The sequence below is a fragment of the Carassius auratus genome, chromosome 10 (assembly GCF_003368295.1).
Source record: "Carassius auratus strain Wakin chromosome 10, ASM336829v1, whole genome shotgun sequence".
NCBI classification, from domain to species: domain Eukaryota; kingdom Metazoa; phylum Chordata; class Actinopteri; order Cypriniformes; family Cyprinidae; genus Carassius; species Carassius auratus.
In genome coordinates, this window is record NC_039252.1 from 20,800,428 (window position 1) to 20,820,502 (window position 20,075).

Sequence of the window (20,075 nt, forward strand, 5' to 3'; positions counted from 1 at the left end):
CTTCAAACTAATCCAGCCAAGAAATTTGGATATAAAGTAATTAATTAAAAACACTTTTTTTCTCATTACTGTTCCCATTTAGTAGTTTGGGAACATTGGACGCAGCCTGCCATGAACATCCATCTGTTACCACATAAAACGGCAGACCACAATATATCAGCAACTGAATTGCTTGTAGAAGTGACTAACATGAGAAAAGCACACAAATGCCTCCCATGATGCGCCTGGGGTCAGTTAAGGACTTTTGGAGATTTGGGGTCCACTCTGCCATCCTCAAATCAAGCCTCTTAATCGGTATAACACACAGTCTGGGTCACCAGCATGGGGTCCTGGGACGGGATGAAGGGGCTAATGGTTACCCCACTGCACTTCCCCAGGAGGCAAATCCGCTACAGGGAACAGTATTAAACATCCCGTTCTGGCTGCCAGCTCTGCTGTACGAGTGGACAAACATTTGGACTGGAAATTTCTCCTGGGAAGCCGACAATGCTGCTGGCCTGAAGTCTGTTCCGTCTTTGTTTTGGCAGGAGTGCTCGACGCACATTTGTCAACGTTCTGCGATGCCTTTGCAGTGACGATTACCGGCTCAGATCGGCATAAATATGCGATTACTGCGAGAACTCCTCCTGCTGTTCTGTGTTGACATTGTATCTGCTCTTAGGTTCATTCAGCTGAATGTAAAAAGTTCATCTGAGCTCATATTCACATACAGAGAGAGAGAGAGAGAAATCTATAGTACTTTCTGATGTACTCTTATGTTCACAACACAAAAACATTAATTTATTAATATATCAGGGCTCAATAAAGTCATTTGCCTTATTGGTCTAGCACAATATAATTTTTTTTTAATTTTGATTTTATTATTTAGTTTTAGACTGAAATTTGGCTGTGAACTTGGCTTGCCAACTTTTTAAACTTAACGAAATCACTAAAAAAAATTAAATTTTATCATCATTTGATCTCCTTCATGTTGTTCCAAATCTCAAATGAACTTTCATACATAAACATAAAAGATAATATTTCAAAGAACATTGGCAAGCAAGGAGTTGCGGGTAGCCATTGACTTCACAGTATTTTTTTCCCTACTATGGAGGTCAATTGCTACCAAAAACTGTTTGCTTATCAACATTCTTCAGAATATTTTCTTTTGGGTTCAGGAGGAAAAATCAACTTACAGGTTTGAAACAACTTCGGGTTGAGTAAACGATACAATTTAAACTAATTTTAGAGGTAAAACGATCTGACTGATCTTCCATGGAGCTTTTTTCTTTTAATTCAAATAATGTATAGTTTCAGTATCAGTAAGAAAGGGTTGAAAATTACAAAATTAGTTAATTAATTTATTCCTTTATCATTATAGTAATTATTTGATTTTCAGCTATTGCAAACCATTGTTGCAAACTGTCTTTAAAAAGAAAAAAACAGCAACATATATATTTGTTTATGTATGTATTTTTAAATATATCATTTATTTCTTTATTTATTTTCATTCTGTGCTGAAATTTTGCTCATTATCTCAAAAGGAATTTAAACATTTCTCACCACATTCTTCCAAACAATTGTTTGTTTAAAAACACACATTAAATAATACAAAAATATTTTATTTAAAACAAAAATTAGAAAAACTAATTAATTAAAATAATACATAAATATAAATTAAAATAATAATAATAATAATAATAATAATAATAATAATAATAATAAATAATAATAATTGCTTGTATTGGTGCCAGTAAAAATGTTGGCAAAGCAAGTAGAAATCTTCAGGGAAAAACTGTTAAATTCCTGATATGACCATCCGTGTTTACATAAAAACACAAACACCATATTCATCAGCTTTAGTGGAGGCGTTGTTAATCACTTATCTGAAGAGGTTAGCCATTCAAAACAGAGATTATTAAATGGTACAGTGGCCAAAACAGCCTGTTTATTTCTGAGGGTCAAATAGAAGGTGAAAAATTATTGTGTTAAACCAAAACTTGCTAAAAACAAAATGCTGCATAATTAAAAAAATATAGGGCCCATGAACAGAATCTAAAGGTGCAGTAAACACATGTCCTATTTGGACCATTATACTGAATGTCAACAGCCAAAAGCCAATTGTTATCAAATACCCAACCAACAACAGGAAACTGAGAAACTTGATGACAAACGAGAGAAAAAAAGATGACAACGTGAATGCTAAATATACACACTTCCTGCACCGGAGACCCATTTGCAGTCGCAAAACAGCTAAAGTAAAACATATGTATAGTAACTTAATAGATACATGATAAGGCCGGTTACTAAGTGGTTACTAGTGTGTTCTATACCTTAGATACGATTTATTTGTCCTTTTTTATTAATAGTAACAGTGATGCTTGCTTGAAATTGATTGCTAGTGACTGTAAATGATGATCGCACTTGAAATATAATTATACACTTCAGTGGAACATACCACAAATGGCCAATAAAAACGATTCCAATGTCATTAAAAACATACCTTCGCATAATAACATGGATTTCCAACAAAACCAAACAAATGTAATATGAATCACTGATCCCCTTACGTTAGCATATTTCCTATTGATGGTGCGCTAATGTGCTTCCATCAGACGATATGTCAGTCATGGGAATCGTGATGCCATGGTGTTTCAGGGAAGTGAAGGCTAAGACAGAGCCGCATACTTAAATGGCGCAAGCCCAAGCTGCTAACAATCACATCAGGTCCTCATTTCAAAGCCCAGATGAAAAAAAAAGGGTTGCCTAGGAAACGGCTCCAGTGCACTGCACCTCCCTGGAGGTCCACCAACGCTAGACGAGGAATGAGATCCAAGAGCTCGCCCGAAATAAACCGCACTGTGTGGAAACTCCTCCATCCGACTAAAGCAATTAGAGCCGACTATTACAGTATCGTCTGCACACTGACATGTCCCACGCGTGACCACAACAAACCCGTCGTGTGGTTTCTGACAACACCAGCCACTCGTGGTGGCTTCCATTCCAATCACTTTGTGGTCAGCAGGAGGTCAATGAAGCGTGAACTTGAGAAATCACACACACACACACACACACAAAAAATCACAAATAAGACGTCTATATAATATCTTAATAGTTTCTCCTAAACTAAATGAATAGCAAACTGAAACTCTCAGATGTATTCTTGAGGTCCAAGATCTCAGTACTCTGTTAGGGTTTCAATAGATGCCTCAATAATATCTCATTCTGTGCACAGATATCTCAAACAGAAGCCGTCTTCTCAGATGTTTCTCCTGAGAAAGAACCTTTGCATTTGCATTCTTTATCACGTCATAAGCAATGTAGGTCTCAATGCAATCACATCTGAGAACCAACATAATGTAAAAAAAAAGAGATTTATTAACATCTCAACTGTTTCTTCTGAAAAATACTAATTTGAGACTCTGATGCTTCTCAGATGTTTCTTTTGAAAGAAGATCCAAGTTTCTTAAGAATTGTGGCTGTCATCACAATTACTTTGTGGCTGTTAGGAGGTTGGTAAAGGGTGAACTTTGAGAATCAACTTAGGAAATTAAAATCACAAATTAGATTCTTCCAAGACAGCAATGAGACCCAAAATAAAAAGCCCTGCTCAGATGTCTCTCCTGAAGAAAAAAGCCTCCTTGTTTCAATAGCATTGTGGCTTTCAATACTCTCAAATTTTGAGAGTACTTTTCACACTGTTGATTCTTAAATGTTAAGAATAACAACAGGAAAAAGATAACAAATTAGACTTCTTTAATTTCTCAATTGTTGCTCCAAGACAGCAATGAGGCTCAGATAGAGACCCCTGTGCTTCTCAGATGTTTCACCCTGGAAAAGCCTCTAATAATTTAACATTGATTTCCTTTAGAGTTTCATAAGTTTTGTTGTTTTCAATCCAACCATATAGGAGGACGGTACAGGGTGAACTCTGAGGATCAACACAAGAAAGAAAAATCACAAATGGGATCGCTTTAGTATCTCGATTGGTTCTCCTAGACAAGATGAAGAGCAAATTAAGACTCTAATGCTTCTCAGATGTTTTCTCAAAATAAAAGGCCTCAGTAATCCTCTTGATTTTCAATAGATGACTCAGTATCTCATTATGTGCTCAGATTGCCCCCAATGACAATCAAATATTTCTCATCAGATTTAGCCAAGAACAAATTATCTGAGTTATACACTTCACATCCATTTAATACTGTAGCTTTATACTCTTAATTTGTGGTCATTTTTAACTTTTTATTCATGAAATTTCAGTGGACATCAAAATCCAGTCCAAGCAATCTGGAATTTCACATTAGGTCCAAATATTTCCTCACACATTTTGCAATGAAATCAAATTTGACAAGCATATTCTTTGTTGACCGCTTCGAAAGCGACTTTTTGCTGCAAGATTTTGCCAAAAGTTTGCTAAAGACTGCATAGCTTAGATAATTTGGAAGAATTTGATGAGAAATGTTAAGAGTTTATATTGAGATCTTTGATTACAAACTTCTGTTTCTTGGAAAATCTAGAAGTCTTGCAATAAATAAAATAAAAATACTAACATTATTTATGTCAAATATGTCTCAAGAAAAGACAAATGTGTAAAGGTGGAAAATCTGTGAATGTGTGGCTTCTGAATTTTCTTTCATGAGGGGTTTAAAATGAACTTGTCTCATTTTTATTTTTTAGGACAAACATCTGAGATAAAAGGTGATATTTAAGAGTATAAGTGAAGGGTGTGTCCTCTGGCACCAACTACAACAGAGGCCATGTGGGGTGACGGAAGGGTGGTTCCTCTGGGTGGGGTTGGATTGGGCTCAACTGAAAATGTCATGCTCTTCACATACGTCCCTCCAAACTCATGTTGATCTCAGTTTTATCTTTCCGGATTCTAATCTGCCTTAAGGGCTCAAGAAGAGAGGTATTCAGTCCAGCAGTTCCCCCATAGTTCAACTCTGGTGATGTTAGTCAGCAAATGGGCCTGTCCCGTTCTCTGCAGCATGAGCTCATGGTGCTCTTGTGGCTTGTGGGTCTGGCCACGTCTGCATGGCAGGGCTGTGCCATCTTCGGCGCCAGCGTGAATGTGCACTCCAGTGTTTTATCAGTTCATCAGAGGTCTGGATGTGGCTCAAGGACTGCCTTACTGCTGCTGGCCTGTAAAACTGCTCCCTTAAATATCATTAACTCTTAGATATGACTCCTCTTTCTCCGCTTATACATGCGAGTGTGAATAAAGTAGCACCCTGTGGAAAACTTTATAGCTCAGAGATTGCTCTTTCATAGCTTAGCAGACTTTACATATTTATCATAATTCTTTTACATAACATTTTCAGGAGTAATAAAATTCATCACAAATGAGACTGCTCACATACAGTGCAGATTTGGACTGCCTTGATTATATGATTTAGTCTTCTAACAATTTGAAAATTTTAAATGTTAGTTTAAATTGAGATCTAAAAATAAACAAACAAATAAATAAATGTGTCTTACCAGCAGAAAAAACTAATCTGTGAAGCTGCCTTTTGTTTTTTCTTTCCTGTTGGCTTTAAAATGAAATACTGTAAAGTAAAATAAAATAAAATAACAAAATTAGTAGAAATGACACGTGTCACATATAGAGACAAACCTTTGAAGACGGCTTTTTTTGATTTTTCTATCTTATGGGGTATAAAATAAGATAAGAAACTTAAAAGCTCTCCGTTTGCTCTTTATTTAAACCTCCTTTCTGTCATGGAGAAACAATTCAAACATCATATGAAAGAGATCTGATTTATCTTTTTCCTTCTCATGGTATATTCTTATTTTTTCTAAATGAGGTCTGACCAAACAATTAAACATCATACAAAAAGTAAGATGAACTGATTGTAATAGTTTATTTTTTATAGCGGGAAAAACAGAGCTGCAATTGTGTTATTAAAATATAGAAGTCTAGACGGAGAACAGCTCATTTCCAGGGCACATTCTGCAGGAATGGAGCATTGACTGGAATAGACTAGAATTGTATCTGTGACAGAATGCCAGATTACTTAGATTGTAGATTAGAAGTAAATGGGAGCAGCTGGAAAAAGGCCTGTTTCTAATGTGAACACAAACTACAGCACCTGCCAGCAGCCCATCTTTACCACTGAACACAGCAGCGCTGCGACTGGCAGAAACACCAACTTCAGCGAGCCTCAGTGATACTGCAATTAATGCCAAAGCTCCTTACGACTTCATCAGTGATGCGTCGAACTCATAACTCCCTAGCAACCGCACAGAACACCCTAGAAACCACAAAGAAATGCACTATAAACCACCAAATGGCATCGCAACCACCTACAACGCAATGTGGAAAATAGTGAATGTAAAGAATGTGTCTGATTTATTATATTATCTGTGCTGTTCTTAACAACTACTTGTTATAGAACTTGCAAATCATTGCTCTTTTGTTGATTTTGATTACTTCAATTTCCTAATTTGTAAGTCACTTTGGATAAAAGCATCTGCTAAATGTAAATGTACGTTTTTTTATTTCCGCTAAAAGCTAATTGCTAATGACCTTTTTTTTTCTCACAATGGCGAGATATATTTTTCTCCGACTTGTACATTTTGATTTTGCAATTATGAGTTGTTGTTTTTCTCTGAACTGTGAGAGAAAAGTCTAAATTGTGAGACAGAATCTCAGAAAAGAAAGACAAAAAGTGACAATTAATTTATTTTTATACTGTGGTGGAAACAGGCTTCCAGTTCCTTCTGACTGATTGATCGAATTTCTTTCAAGCTGGCAAAGATGTCCAGACACTCTTTTTTCTCTCTCTGAGGATGTTTGAGGAGAAAGGGAAAGAAAGAAATCGCTGTGTCATTGGCCTGAGATTCAGACAGACGGATCTATCAAAGAGAGCATATCCTCAGAAATACACAATCATTACATCCACGTCTCTCCCAATCCCTCCCATGAGGCTCTGCTGATCCGAGGTGTATCCGACAGACTCTGTAATAACCCTGGCGTGGTGGAGAGAGAGAGAGAGGACAGACCCAGTCAAAGGTGACATTTAAACAAAAGAGCGCATAAAAATATGGACATCCCCAAACATATACTATTATATGTTTATGTTCAAGTACAAAAAAAAGCACTTGATTTAATCATTCGACTAAAAAAAGAAAGCATCATTGATGCAGACTTAGTAAATGCATGTCATTAAAGCAGCAGTTATGGATTGTTTAAAGGCATTTTTGTGCCTGTGCGTCATGCTACGACTCCTGCGACTCAAAGTGCGGCGACGTACTGATGTCATTATGATCGTTCATGTCACAATCATAACACTCATCAATGGAAATCTGTTCAGTGTCATATCCTGCTTTGATTAATATGCAGAACCTCGCTAATTGGATGCCTAATTAATTCAGCAGGGCCTCCTGGAGATGTTTTGGGGCGACGCACAAAAGCTGCCTTGAATAGCATGCTGTCAGATGCGCCGTCATTGAATCCCAGAGAGCCGAAGGATGTAAAAGTCATTTCAAACACACAAATTCAAAACATTAAATGTTGATAAATACTTAATATGCTTAAAAATAATCAAACTAGATTTTAAAAGTAAATGGTGTCTGATAAAACATGATGATTTGGGGTTTGTTCGAATCTCTAATCCTAAGTATGAACAAACAAGAGTAACAAGTTCTAAAGAACTCTTCAAAAGCGAGGTTAAGTCAAAACAAACTGCATCAAAACTGCCTTTTCGTTTTAAGGACTGTATCATATTGAAAGTATTCAATTATAGAAAGTGAGTCTTAGAGGAACCAATGGTGTTATTGGATGCAAATTTATTCAAAGCATATGCAAAATTATGAACTCCCATCTATCGGCTTCTCATCTCTCTATTCCACTTCAGCTCACGTTAGGAGGTGTAGCCAGAGAAGATTCAGTGGAGTGGAGTTTATATTTTGCCTTAATTCTCCATTTCTGGGGGAGCTCATGCTCCCGATACATTAAAAATGAATCTTCTTCACTGCTGAAAGAAGAAAAAAAAAATTAGAGAGGGAAGAAAAGACCACCTGCATCTCCCAAATCCCATTCGGCATCCCTATCCTGCATTATGAAGGAGCTTGTCAGGCAGCGAATGGCCGCCTGCCTCCTCTTCCTCAGCCTGCCGACTCGCTGCTCATTCATCATTTACACAGGCAGAGGCAGCTGAAGCTCAAATACTGACTCGCTGCCTCGTACCGCCAACCCACACCACTCATACAGCACTGCAGCAAAAGTTTCAGAGCTTCTTCTGCTTAGAAAACATTACAGCAACAAACTAAAACTCCAGAAAGTTCAAAATCATTCATTTAAAATAGAGCAAGTGGGGTTGTCGCCATTCTGAATACAAATTTGGGTACCACAAAGTCATCTAATATAGATTTAAATCAGTGTTGCTATTGTTAAATGAAAAAATTAAATACAAATGTAAATAAAATAAAATAATTGAGGTAAATGAAAAATACAATTAAAAATAAAACAATTAGATTTAAAAAGTTTGAAAAGAGTTAGGAAACATAACATTACTAGAACTTAGATTTAAATGAAAACAACTACCGGTAAATAAAAAACTACAAGCTAATTTAAAATGTATAAAAATTCAAGAACTAATTCAACATTAATAAATACTATATTATATATACTTTAATTAAATAAATAACTAAAATAATACTATCATACCAAAATGGCTGATTTAAACACTTTTTTCCCCTAAAAGTCATTTATTTAGATATCATTAATACTATGAAAATATTTTTATTATATATATATATATATATATATATATATATATATATATATATATATATATATATATATATATAAAATTATTATTATTAATTTTATTGTAGATACAAATGAATAAAAATATTATTGAAGTTATGAATGAATAGAAATATAAAATTGGCATTTAGTCCAAAATTATTATAAGACCAGTAAATCATTAAGATAAATAAAATTGGCTAGAATGTATTAATCTATCAGGTTTTATAGGTATTCTTATTTAGGCAGAATCAAGGATTCATGTAAAAATTCAGGGAAAATAAAATTAAATACAAATATAAAGGACCTCAATTTCTGAATATTTACACATACATTACAATGCTACAGGGAAAAAAACTTTTACTCTAAGCAATACTATTTTAGTATTGACCTGCACCAAAGCTTCCAAACATTTTTAAATTACAAGTTTTTGTGGCATAGTTTGAGTAACATTTAAGCCATTTAGCAGTCACCCTTTTTCATGAAGCTGAGCATATGCTGAATTTCAGAGCGTGCGATCAGACAAAGACGAAATGCATATCTGGGATTGTGTGTGACAATCGCATCTGATGCATAATGCCAAGACAGGAAGAACATTTGTAATGCAGAAAGCATTTTAACAACAATCAAAAGAAAGTGAGGCCATTCGGAAATCGTATTACAAGGGTGGCCGTGCACTCAAAGCAAATGTGTCCGAAACGCGTGCCTCGGAACAGGCCATTTTTTTAGTCTTAATCCAGTTAAAATCACAGCAACATGAGCCCGACAGGAAACCGGGAGCAATTCAATCTTCAATTCTCCTGCTTATTAGGAAGCTGAGTGCTGGCTAGCGTAGAGCTTAGTGATGCACCAGAGAACAAGGCCGCACAAACAGCCGAACCCAGAGACGGTGAGCTGAATGCTGGGTAAACATCGACGATGAACAGCCTCCTTCAAGTAGCTCCAGATTGGAGGTGCGGAAAGAGAAAACGCCAAAGCTTATCCCAAAGTCTCGTCTGTCCCTTTCCCAAAGCCCACGACAAAGAAAGCAGCCGTGAATACTGTGGAGGCCGATCTTCCTGCCAGACTTTAATCCGTGGAGAAAAAACCCGATGAGGATGCTTGGGGCAAAGAGGCGGCACGTCGACTTTGATCTGTGGAGAAGTTGACTTTATTGTGGGGGTTTTTGAAATCTTGCCGTCTCTCTGCGGTTTGAGCAGCCAGCTGTTTAAGATGGGAGGAAACCTCCCAGATTCTAAACTCAAAAGGATGCAGAGAACTCGGAAGTGATGGTGCCGATCCAAACCATATATGATTTACATACTTCAAAAGCAGATTGTAAGAGGTTTAACAAGCACTCTATTCGTCCAAATCCAGACACAGTCTGCATAAATGTGTGACAAGCATCAAATCCCCACGGCTTGCACACTCCTGACACTTTTGGACACTTTTTATCTACAGAACAGAAGAATGAGGACAGAAAATAATAGAAATCCAAAGAGAGGATTTCCCACATGTGCACCGCAGCTCAATGTGTCCTGAACTGTCACGCCATGGATCCAACACCATTCTGGCACTGCTAGTATGATTCATACACGGTGGTCTGGGTAAAGAAAACAGACAAAAACTAAATATAAATATAAATATAATATAACATCCCACTTGCTTAAAGGATGTATAATGATTATTTGTAGCAAATTGTTTGGTCGCAATGTATTTAAGCTTATCAAGATTGTGTCATTCAGAATTGGACTGAGACTGTTTTAAATTCAGCTCTTGAATTTGAATTTAATTTTTATTGAGGTAGCAAACAAGATGCAGACTTGCAAACTGAATTTAAATTTAAGGGAAAGTTCACCAAAAATTTTAATTCATCAGATGCTCACCCTCAAGTTGTTTCTTTCTTCTGTTGAACACAAAATGTAGGTATCCAGACAGCTGATGGTAGCCATTGGCTTCTGTAATATTTTCTTTGCATACAAAGTCAATGGCCGTGGTGACATAAACACTTATTTCAGATGATCCATCGTCACTTAAGAAATGAGCTCCCCTATCGGTTATATGATTGTGGTCAATCAATGGAAAACCAAATTAGGTTTCCAAAGATCACATTTGGTTGGGGTTGGAAGTAAAAACCGTTTCTATTTTAAGCATTAGCAAGTTCATGTTACATATCCCAATCGACTTTACTATCATGATATAACCACGGGAATGGACACCAGGATGAATATAGGTTATATTAATGTGCTTATAATGAATGAAACGGGGGATGCCAGGCTCCTTTTCTGTCTGGTTTGGCCTCGGCACAGGACATGTCTTCTGCTAGCTCGCGTGATGCACACACACACACGAGCAACAACAGTATCAGGAGCATCCTAGAGCCTGTTTCTACATATGACAACCACACACTTGGCTCTTATCGCAGAAAGGAAACCAGCGCCAGCGTCCTTATGGGACATTAGTCTTGATCGCATTAAACCCTTATATCTGCCTAAGGATCAATTAGCACTGCATTCAACAGCACTCGCAGGGCCCTTGGAGTGCATTAGAACTCCCCGACAGCCCAAACGAACACAGTGACACGGTGTAATGAGGGAGAACAGACTCGGCCGGCGTGTCCGTGTATGGTTTTATACTAACTCCATTAACGTGACCACCGACAGAGAAGTCATTATGCTGAAAATGAACTGATGCAAGGCAAGCTAATGCCGGGGCCAGGTCAAAGACCGCAGCTATGGAGGAAGCCATCCGAGGCCAAAAAGCAGAAGCCACCCTGTGACTTCAAGTTTAAAAATGCCATACCACCAAACTAACCATAATATTTTTGCATACCATGTTTTCAATATGCACTGGAAAAAACTACAACAGCATCTTTGTTAAATATCTGCAAATGAAAATCATACTGATTTGGAAAGACATAGTTATTTTTTATTTATTTATATGATTTTAAAGAGAATAAATAAATATCTCTATATATATCTATATATATATATGTGTGTGTGTGTGTGTGTGTGAGTGCTGATCATCATACTATCCTAAAGTATCACATACTAAAAGTTATCTATATGCATGGTTAAAAAATGTTTTTAAGAAAATGTAAAAAAAAAATCATTAATTTGAATGACAAAAAAAGAGTGCATCCGATATAAACGTGGACTACACACTATGAATTAAAAATTCAGACTTCAAAATGCCGTACTACTTATTAGGGGTGTCCCCGACTAAGGATTTTCATAGTCAAATAGGAAATTTCGAATCTTGCCGATATTCGACTGATAGTCGAATCATATATTTTTGGGGGAGGGGCAAAATACATTACCAAGAGTCAAATCAGACATTCGACAGTCATAATTACATTAACACACAAGGAAAATTTGTAAAGGACGCCTCGGTGATACAATTTTATGTTTTGATTAAAAGATAGTTAACAATAAACGTCAGTGAAACCCTTAAGAATTCACAATTAATTTTTACAATAGAGTTTAAAAATCAGTAGTTTTATGTGAAATAAGACATTTGAGATTATAATATTTAAGATTTGTTCATATTAACAAATATAACTTTGGGTTTAATAATGCATTAGTAAATGTTATAATTACTATTAACTGAGATGAATAAATGCTTTAAAAGTATTTTTCATCATTAGTTCATAACTAGATATGTGACAGTTAAAATTACATGTAATGCATGTGTTTAAGAAAGTTTAAACAAAAAATTATGACGAAATGTATCATTTTAAAACAAAACTGCATAAAAAAAGAAAGAAAAAAATACTATTTTGGTTATATCTGAAATATAAGTGGACTGTAATCGGTTTGAAATGATATATCTGTTAAAAAAAACTTTCCTGTAGTTTAAACAGTACTGCAAGTCACTGGCATCTCCAAGGTCATGGGTTCAAGCCCCAGAGAAAGCAAATACTGATCAGATGTGCATGTGTTCCCTTGAATGCAATGTACATCACTTCAGATAAAAGCATCTGCCAGATGCATAATTGCAAAGAACCAGTAGGCAGTATACAGTACACACTTCACAAACAGCAGTATGCTATTCTGGCACTGAAAACACAGCCATCACACTCACAGAGAGAGGTGACATTTTGACCTTGTCTTAGAAAGTGACCTCTAGGAAGCTCTCTTTGGACGTGTTCTCACTCCCTGAGGGAGGATGAGGAGAGGTGAGAGGGAAGAGATGAGGGCTTTATTCCCTCTTGCTGTGGCTTTTATTCTTAGCACAAAAGCCACGGCGCTGACTCTGGCACGTAGGACGGCACTGCACGTCTGCCTGAGCCTCTGATATCCTCCAAATCAGGATGAGAACAATTCCCCCGTGCAACTTTATTACACTGCTGGAAAAACAAAGCATATGTGCAACACAGACCAAACTAAATCAAGCAACATCTGCAAGTCGACATGAAACAGCATTCACAACCTATTTTATTTCCAACGTTACATATTTTGGAATTAAATAGGATATTTAGTCAGAAAAATTCCTTTGGAGGACTGACAATTATACTACCGTTCAAAAGTTTGGGGTCAGTAAGATTATTTTTTGTAAAAAAATAAATAAATAAAACTTTTATTTAGCAAGGATGAAATTAATTGATAAAAAGTGACAGTAAATATATTTATAATGCTACATAAATGTATATTTCCATTAAAATAATCCTGAAAAAAAATAATGTCAGTTTCCAAACAATTTTCAACACTGATAATATTTCTTTTTAAAAGCAAATTAAATCGTAATAATATTTCACAGAATTGGTGTTTTATTGTATTTACTTTTGTATGTGTGTTTGTGTGTGTGTGTGTGTGTCTAACAGCAGAAACCAAACTTTTGAAAAGTAATGGCCTTGTGGGTGTATATAAACTGTAAAAGTCTTTACAGTATAATAAAAGTATGGAAAAAAGTAAAAGGATTTATGACATCATACGAAAAGCCTTTACATTATGATGAAAAATATATATTTTTTCTTTAGGAGTTTTGTGCACCAACGCTGAATCATTTACAATAAAAAAACAGAAATTTATATTTATAAAGCAATACTCAATTTTGAGTTTTCAAAACCTTAGTCATGTGATATGGTGCATCACAGCTGTAAAGCGTATTTGCTGTACATTGGCAATTAGTCAAAGAAAGCAGGCGATGTATGGGACAGAGATGTTCTCGTTTGAGAATCTCCAGCTCTCTGTAATTACTCCTGTTGTGCCTACACTCCACACGCTCTCAGAGGAAATTCAGCTAATTGGTGCTAGAAAGAGAAATGAGTTCGGGGCCAAACCAGTGATCTTCGGCATCGCGGTGCTCTTTACTAGTCTTCTAAACTGCGCTTTTGAGATGCACACAACAGCAGACAGAACGTTTAGGGGAAAGCAGTCGGGTCTATAATTGAACGTTTACATCACCCTCCGAGGTGACACGAGCAAAACTTGAGATCCTCTGCGCTCTTGTTTACAAGACGTAAGGTGACCAGCAGCCCGAGGTACACAGGAAATTGAATCACGCTTCCTTCCTGTAAGTCCCAGCAGCATTTAGTCTTACTCAGAATACTCTAGTGCACTGAATGAAGCCACAACATCACTGCTCTGATAAACTGATGCCTCGTGGGAAATACCATTTGCATTGTGTTGCAAATCTCAAATGAGCTGATGAACATCCGCTTGGTCAAAATTCATAAATCCATCCATCTCTCCATCTATCTTTCTAGCATTCTATCCATCTGTCCATTCATCCATCCACCCCTTATCTTTCTAGTGTGCCATCCATCCATTCTCTATCCATTCATCCATCTTTCTAGTGCTCCATCCATCCAGATGGATAGATGCATAGATGGATATACTGTAACACTGGTGTTATATCCATCTATGCATCTTTATAGTGTGGTGTCTTTCCATCTTTATAGCATTCTATTCGTTTAACCATCAATCATCCATTCATCTTTCTAGCATTTTATACATCATCTGTCTTTCTAGTGTTCTTTTTTGTGTTTTATCCATTCATCTTCCTATCCATCCGTCCACTTTTCTAGAGTTCAATCTTACTAACATTTTATCCATCTATCATCCATTCATTTTTCTAACCATCCATCATCAATCTAACTTTCCAGTGTTCTATCTATCTATCCATCCACCCCTCTATCTATCTATTCATCATCCATTCATCTTTCTAGTATTCCATCCATCCATCTTTCTAGCATTCTATCCATCTATCTACCATATATCATTCATTCATCTTTCTATCTTTTTAGCATTCTAACGTCCATCATCAGTCTAACTTTCTAGTGTTCTACCAATCTATCCATCTATCTTTGTAGTGTTTTATTCATCCATCCATCCAACCATCTTTCTTGTGTTCTATCTATCTATCTATCTATCTATCTATCTATCTATCTATCTATCTATCTATCTATCTATCTATCTATCTATCTATCTATCTATCTATCTATCTATCTATCTATCTATCTATCTATCTATCCATGCATCTATCTTTCTAGCGTTCTAACATTCCAGCATTCCATCCATCCATCCATCCGTCAGTCCCGGCTCTGAGCTGAACTACTATGCCACACATTTATCCATCCATGCACTGTAAGAGTAACTTACGTAGTCGTGGAATGCCTTGGCTTCACTGGAATGCTCACAGGTTTCTCTCCTTTCAGGTGCCGCACAATATAAATCCCAGAATACACTGCAAATCACATAAAGGTGAATGAAGCAGTTGCCATGAATAACACATCAGCACATGAGAAACATTTAACAATGTGAATCTTACCACCACCATGAATGTAAGAATCCTGGAGGTTCTCCTAGCGTTATGTTCTTCTCCCATCTTATCTGGATAGAGATGTGAGAAATTCACAGTAAGACTGCATTCCCTTCATTAGGCTAAATGTCCAACAGAATGTGTTTTGTAGTCAGCCAAGCTAATTAATTGGTCAAAATTTGGCAAGTCCAACTTTAGTCCACAAATCTGTGTTTAATTTAATGTTAGCAACACGGTGGAGTTCAAATGAATACCAACTCGGGTCAAATTTAAACCAAATTATACTATAAGCAATAGTAATTTGAAAGAAAAGTAGCAAAAAATAAATAAATAAAATAAAGCAAGTAAATTATAATTTTGAGAATGTGATTAATAACCTAAAAATAGTTTGGTATCTTAAATATTTATTCTTAATTTTATTTCATAATTTTTCTTTGAAAACTTTCAAAATCCTAAAACTTTTTTTCCAGGTTTAAATGGGATTTTAATTTCTAGATTTTTTTATGTTTTATTACTGGGGTCAAGAAGTATTTTCTGCTCACCAAAGCTGCATTTATTTAAAAAAAACAGCAATATTGTGAAATATGTTTAGTTTTCTATTAGAATACATAATTCAGAAATCATTTTGATATGCTGATTTGCTGTGTTGAAACAGTTATGCTGCTCAATATGTTTGTGGAAACGGTGATACTTTTTTCAGGATTCTTTGATGAAAAGAAAATTCAAAACAGCATTTATTTTAAAATTACTGTCACTTTCAATCAATTCAGTGTGTCCTTTTTCTGAATAAAAATAATAATTTCAACTACATTCACCCACTAGTGCCGAACTAGTGTATGTTACTTGTACTACATATAAACTGGACCAAACCTGCGGTTTTATTTTGTGCTTTAAACACACTTCTCATTTCTAGATACATATAGCTCACTTAAAATAGTCTAGTCTGATACGTGTGGACAAGTTAACCTTGCAAATCTGAATATTTATCAGGCAACTTCTGCCATTCTTGTGATAGGCACAGCTTTGGAATTAGTATGACAATCAGAAAATGGTGTGCTAAATGTGTATTATTGTATTTTCTCAGATGGCTTGTACTTAAGTGTGTATGACTCATATGCAAATAATGGTGAGACTATAAATATCGAAGTGGTACTTCGAAACGTCATGGTTTCCTTCACATAGATCAATCCCACAATGCCTCAGTGACACTGAAATAAACTCATTCAGGCATAAATGACTGTGATCTTCCTTAAAAGCCTTACATCGCAAATAAAACACAGGATTGTGAGAAGCTGATTTAACAAAGCAAACATGCGCTTTTCTTCATAAAAGCAGGAAGAGGTGATGAACATCAACATGCAAGCATCGCTCCATCCTTTCTGCTGAAACAATTTGGCCGTTTTTACAGCGATGTCCTGACTCTCCTCCAATCCCATTAAGTGGACACCAAACATCTAATGTGTCCTGCTTGCTCAGCATATCATCTGCGTGTAATTAAATTAGCCGGAGCCCCAAGGGGGCGGGCCGATGCTTACAAGGCCGTGTGCCTGGATGGCACATCGATAAGAAGGAGCTTAAATAAACCCCCCGCTGGCTCACCTCTGACAGGAAGGTCTGTGCCGACTTCTGGGCTCCTACATGTAACAAGTACTCGTACACGTAGAGCGCTAGCCTGTAAAACACAGAGAAACACACAAACAATCTCATTAATTCATATAACACTGTGCTCTTCTCTTCTCTTCTTTTCAGATATTAACAAAATAATGCTAATAATGCTTAATTGTTTCAAAGGCTTCATACTTTCGACTTCCAGTCTTAAATATATATATATTTTTAAAAACGTCTCACTGTTCAAACGCAACTACTACATTTAAATATTCAAATATAATAAATAGTTAATTAATAAATAATAAAACTCACAGTTTTCACATAGCATAAAGCTCAGTTCACATCAAGAACGATAACTTTAAAGATTACGATATTAGCGTCCACACCAGCGAACGTTATCGTCTGTAAGCGCACACTCATCTGCTGCTAAATTCTCAAACTCGTTTCAGCAGGACTGATTCGGATTGGTTGTCAATGTATTTATCATTGAATAAGCTGAAAAATGATCGTTCCGGAAGTGATTCCAATGATATCGTTTCTCTGTGCCTTTATCGTTATAGCTGTGGTGAGGACTGCTATTCTTTAATATTGAGAACGATTTTTAGCACTATGTCTTTATCGTTATCTTTCTAGTTATTGTGCTTGGTGTGAATGGGCCTTAACACATTAAATCCCCAAATCAATGCAGACTAAACATAAAACAATATTATTAAAAAATATATTTTATGGTTAGAAATGCTCACATATAAGCATTTTTTTAAATGAGTGGCAATATAATAATAATAATTACTATTATTATTAGGGGTGCTACGATCACGATCGGCCGATCGTTATGCGCATCTCGTCAGTAAAGCCGGTTATTTAATCAGCGGTTAATTCCATCAGGTGCGTGATTTCACATAGAGCAGCTGTTACTACACAGAGCCATTGTTAATAGAAAAGATGCGCAAATCACGTTAATTTTCAGCGTTTTTTGGCGCATCTTCTCGGTTAACAACGGCTCTGTGTAGTAACAGCTGCTCTATGTGAAATCACGCACCTGATGGAATTAACCGCTGATTAGAGAACTGGCTTTACTGACGAGATGCGCATTAACGATCGGCCGATCGTGATCGGAGCACCCCTAATTATTATTACAATAATCTTTGAAAAATAATATGGTACTTTATTTAAAATAGGGGTGTGTGATCTGTGGAACCCGAACACCCGAAGCATGCGCGCTAAAGCCTGTCAAACAGCACCTGATTATTGAGCAGTTATCTTTTGTGCTGACACTGCAAAGGTTTATATGTAGACTCAGTTAGTTATGTCTAAAATGAAAGTAAACAGTAGAAGGAAAACGTATGCGTGCCTGTATATTAGATGCGTGTAGGTCTTAAAGGGACAGTAGGCCTATTAAACATGCAGCCTACTGTCATTACAGGGATAGATCACCCTGAAGTGTAATTTCTGTCATTATTTACTCACTGTCACATTGTCCCAAACCTGTATTAATTTCTGTCTTGTGCTGAACACAAAAGAAGATATTTTGAAGAATGTGGGTAACCAAGCAGTTGCTGGTCCACACTGAATTTGATAGTAGCAAAAAATAGTCTGGAAGCCACTGTGAACCAGCAACTGTTTGGTTTTCCACGTTCCTCAAAATATCATGTTCAGAAGAAGAAAAACTCATTCAGGTTTAAAACCACTTTTGAGTGAGTAAATGGTGGTATAATCTGAGTTTGAATGAATACAGATTTATTAATGAGTTATTTCCATAAACAAATGACAGAAATGTCAAATTCAGTGTACTTTTTGAAAGTTTCAACACGTAAAACAGTGTTGCATGATTTGAGGAATAGCGCAGATAATGGGGGACTAAGTTAATTCACATAAGATTATGCTTTAAACATTCTAGATATTAGAAAAAAATTGATGTTAGAATTGACAAAGATTCATTGTGATTTTTGATGTTCACACTGTAAAAAAAAAAAAAATTTGGACCACACAGACAGAAGTATGAACATGGAGTCAAAGTTTCCAAAATCAACAAAATGCCAAGTTTTACCCATAAAGAAAACAATTTTATTTGAACCAAATAGCCGTAGTGACACTTCTCTCAAGCAGTCATAAAAATGAGGAAACCCGTGTAGAAAAGGTCATGCTAGAGATTGCGCTCGAACAGTGAACACCACAGAAAGACAAACTTTAGATGCAGATCAGCTTTCCTGATGCCGAACAATCTATCAAACAAAATGAGGCTTCAGAAGCATCACTTTGCCTGTCAGCATAGGCCAGAAAGTACCATTTCCTTTGAATGATGAACATGGTGAGGGGAGAAGAGAGAGGCGTCCACGTTCATTCATCGATCTGCGTTTTCAGATTTGATCACTTGACTCAGCACAGTTCATCTGAGGCCACCGCATCTCTGCGTCTCAATGCCAAACATTCACACACATCCTAAACCTCAGTGAGACGTATGTCTCAAGCACCAGATGATGAGTTAATATAACAGCTAAGGCATTGCCAGGTGGTTGCTAAGGTCTGTTGCTATGAGTTTGCTAGGCTGCTTATTGACTGGTCCAATGAAGTCTCTATGATCAATAGATGCGGCTCAGGGCCCTCCTTTAAATGTAAATCTATGAGATTCTTCATCTAATTTATGATCTTGGCGTGCAGAAATGTAAAGTTTCAGCACTTTCAGTGTTGCATGATTTGTGGTATAATTCATTAGATAATGCTCAAATAAACATTTTGGTCTAGTCCAATCTATTCAGATATTTGAAAAAAAAAAGCAAATGCAGCTGAATAGTTTCAAATGACTTTGGACTTGGAGTCTTAAATCTACAAATTAACATTAAAACTTGTGTTGACACTGTTCAAAAGCAAATATCAATATCTGAGGCCTAATGTAGAACAATACATTCATAACATTTTACATTTACACACATTACATTTACATTTTTTCATAATTTTTGTACAATATATACTATTATGCATATAATCTAATTTGAATATG

General features: G+C 36.2%; 1 protein-coding gene across 3 annotated transcripts in view; it reads right to left on the reverse strand.

Annotated features, from left to right (window-relative positions):
- Nucleotides 1-1,723: 1,723 nt before the first annotated feature.
- The window catches only part of LOC113110318 (single-stranded DNA-binding protein 2-like), a 34,255-nt gene continuing 15,903 nt past the window's right edge, over nt 1,724-20,075 (reverse strand). Inside the window, exons 2-5 of one of the 3 annotated variants that reach the window (XM_026274433.1) lie at nt 17,069-17,141; nt 15,479-15,540; nt 15,310-15,394; nt 1,724-6,948 (exon numbers count right to left, since the gene is read on the reverse strand). In XM_026274433.1, the coding sequence (XP_026130218.1) occupies nt 6,838-6,948; nt 15,310-15,394; nt 15,479-15,540; nt 17,069-17,141 (331 nt within the window). In that variant the 3' untranslated portion in view covers nt 1,724-6,837. The other 2 variants (XM_026274434.1, XM_026274435.1) reach the window with 2 other exon arrangements.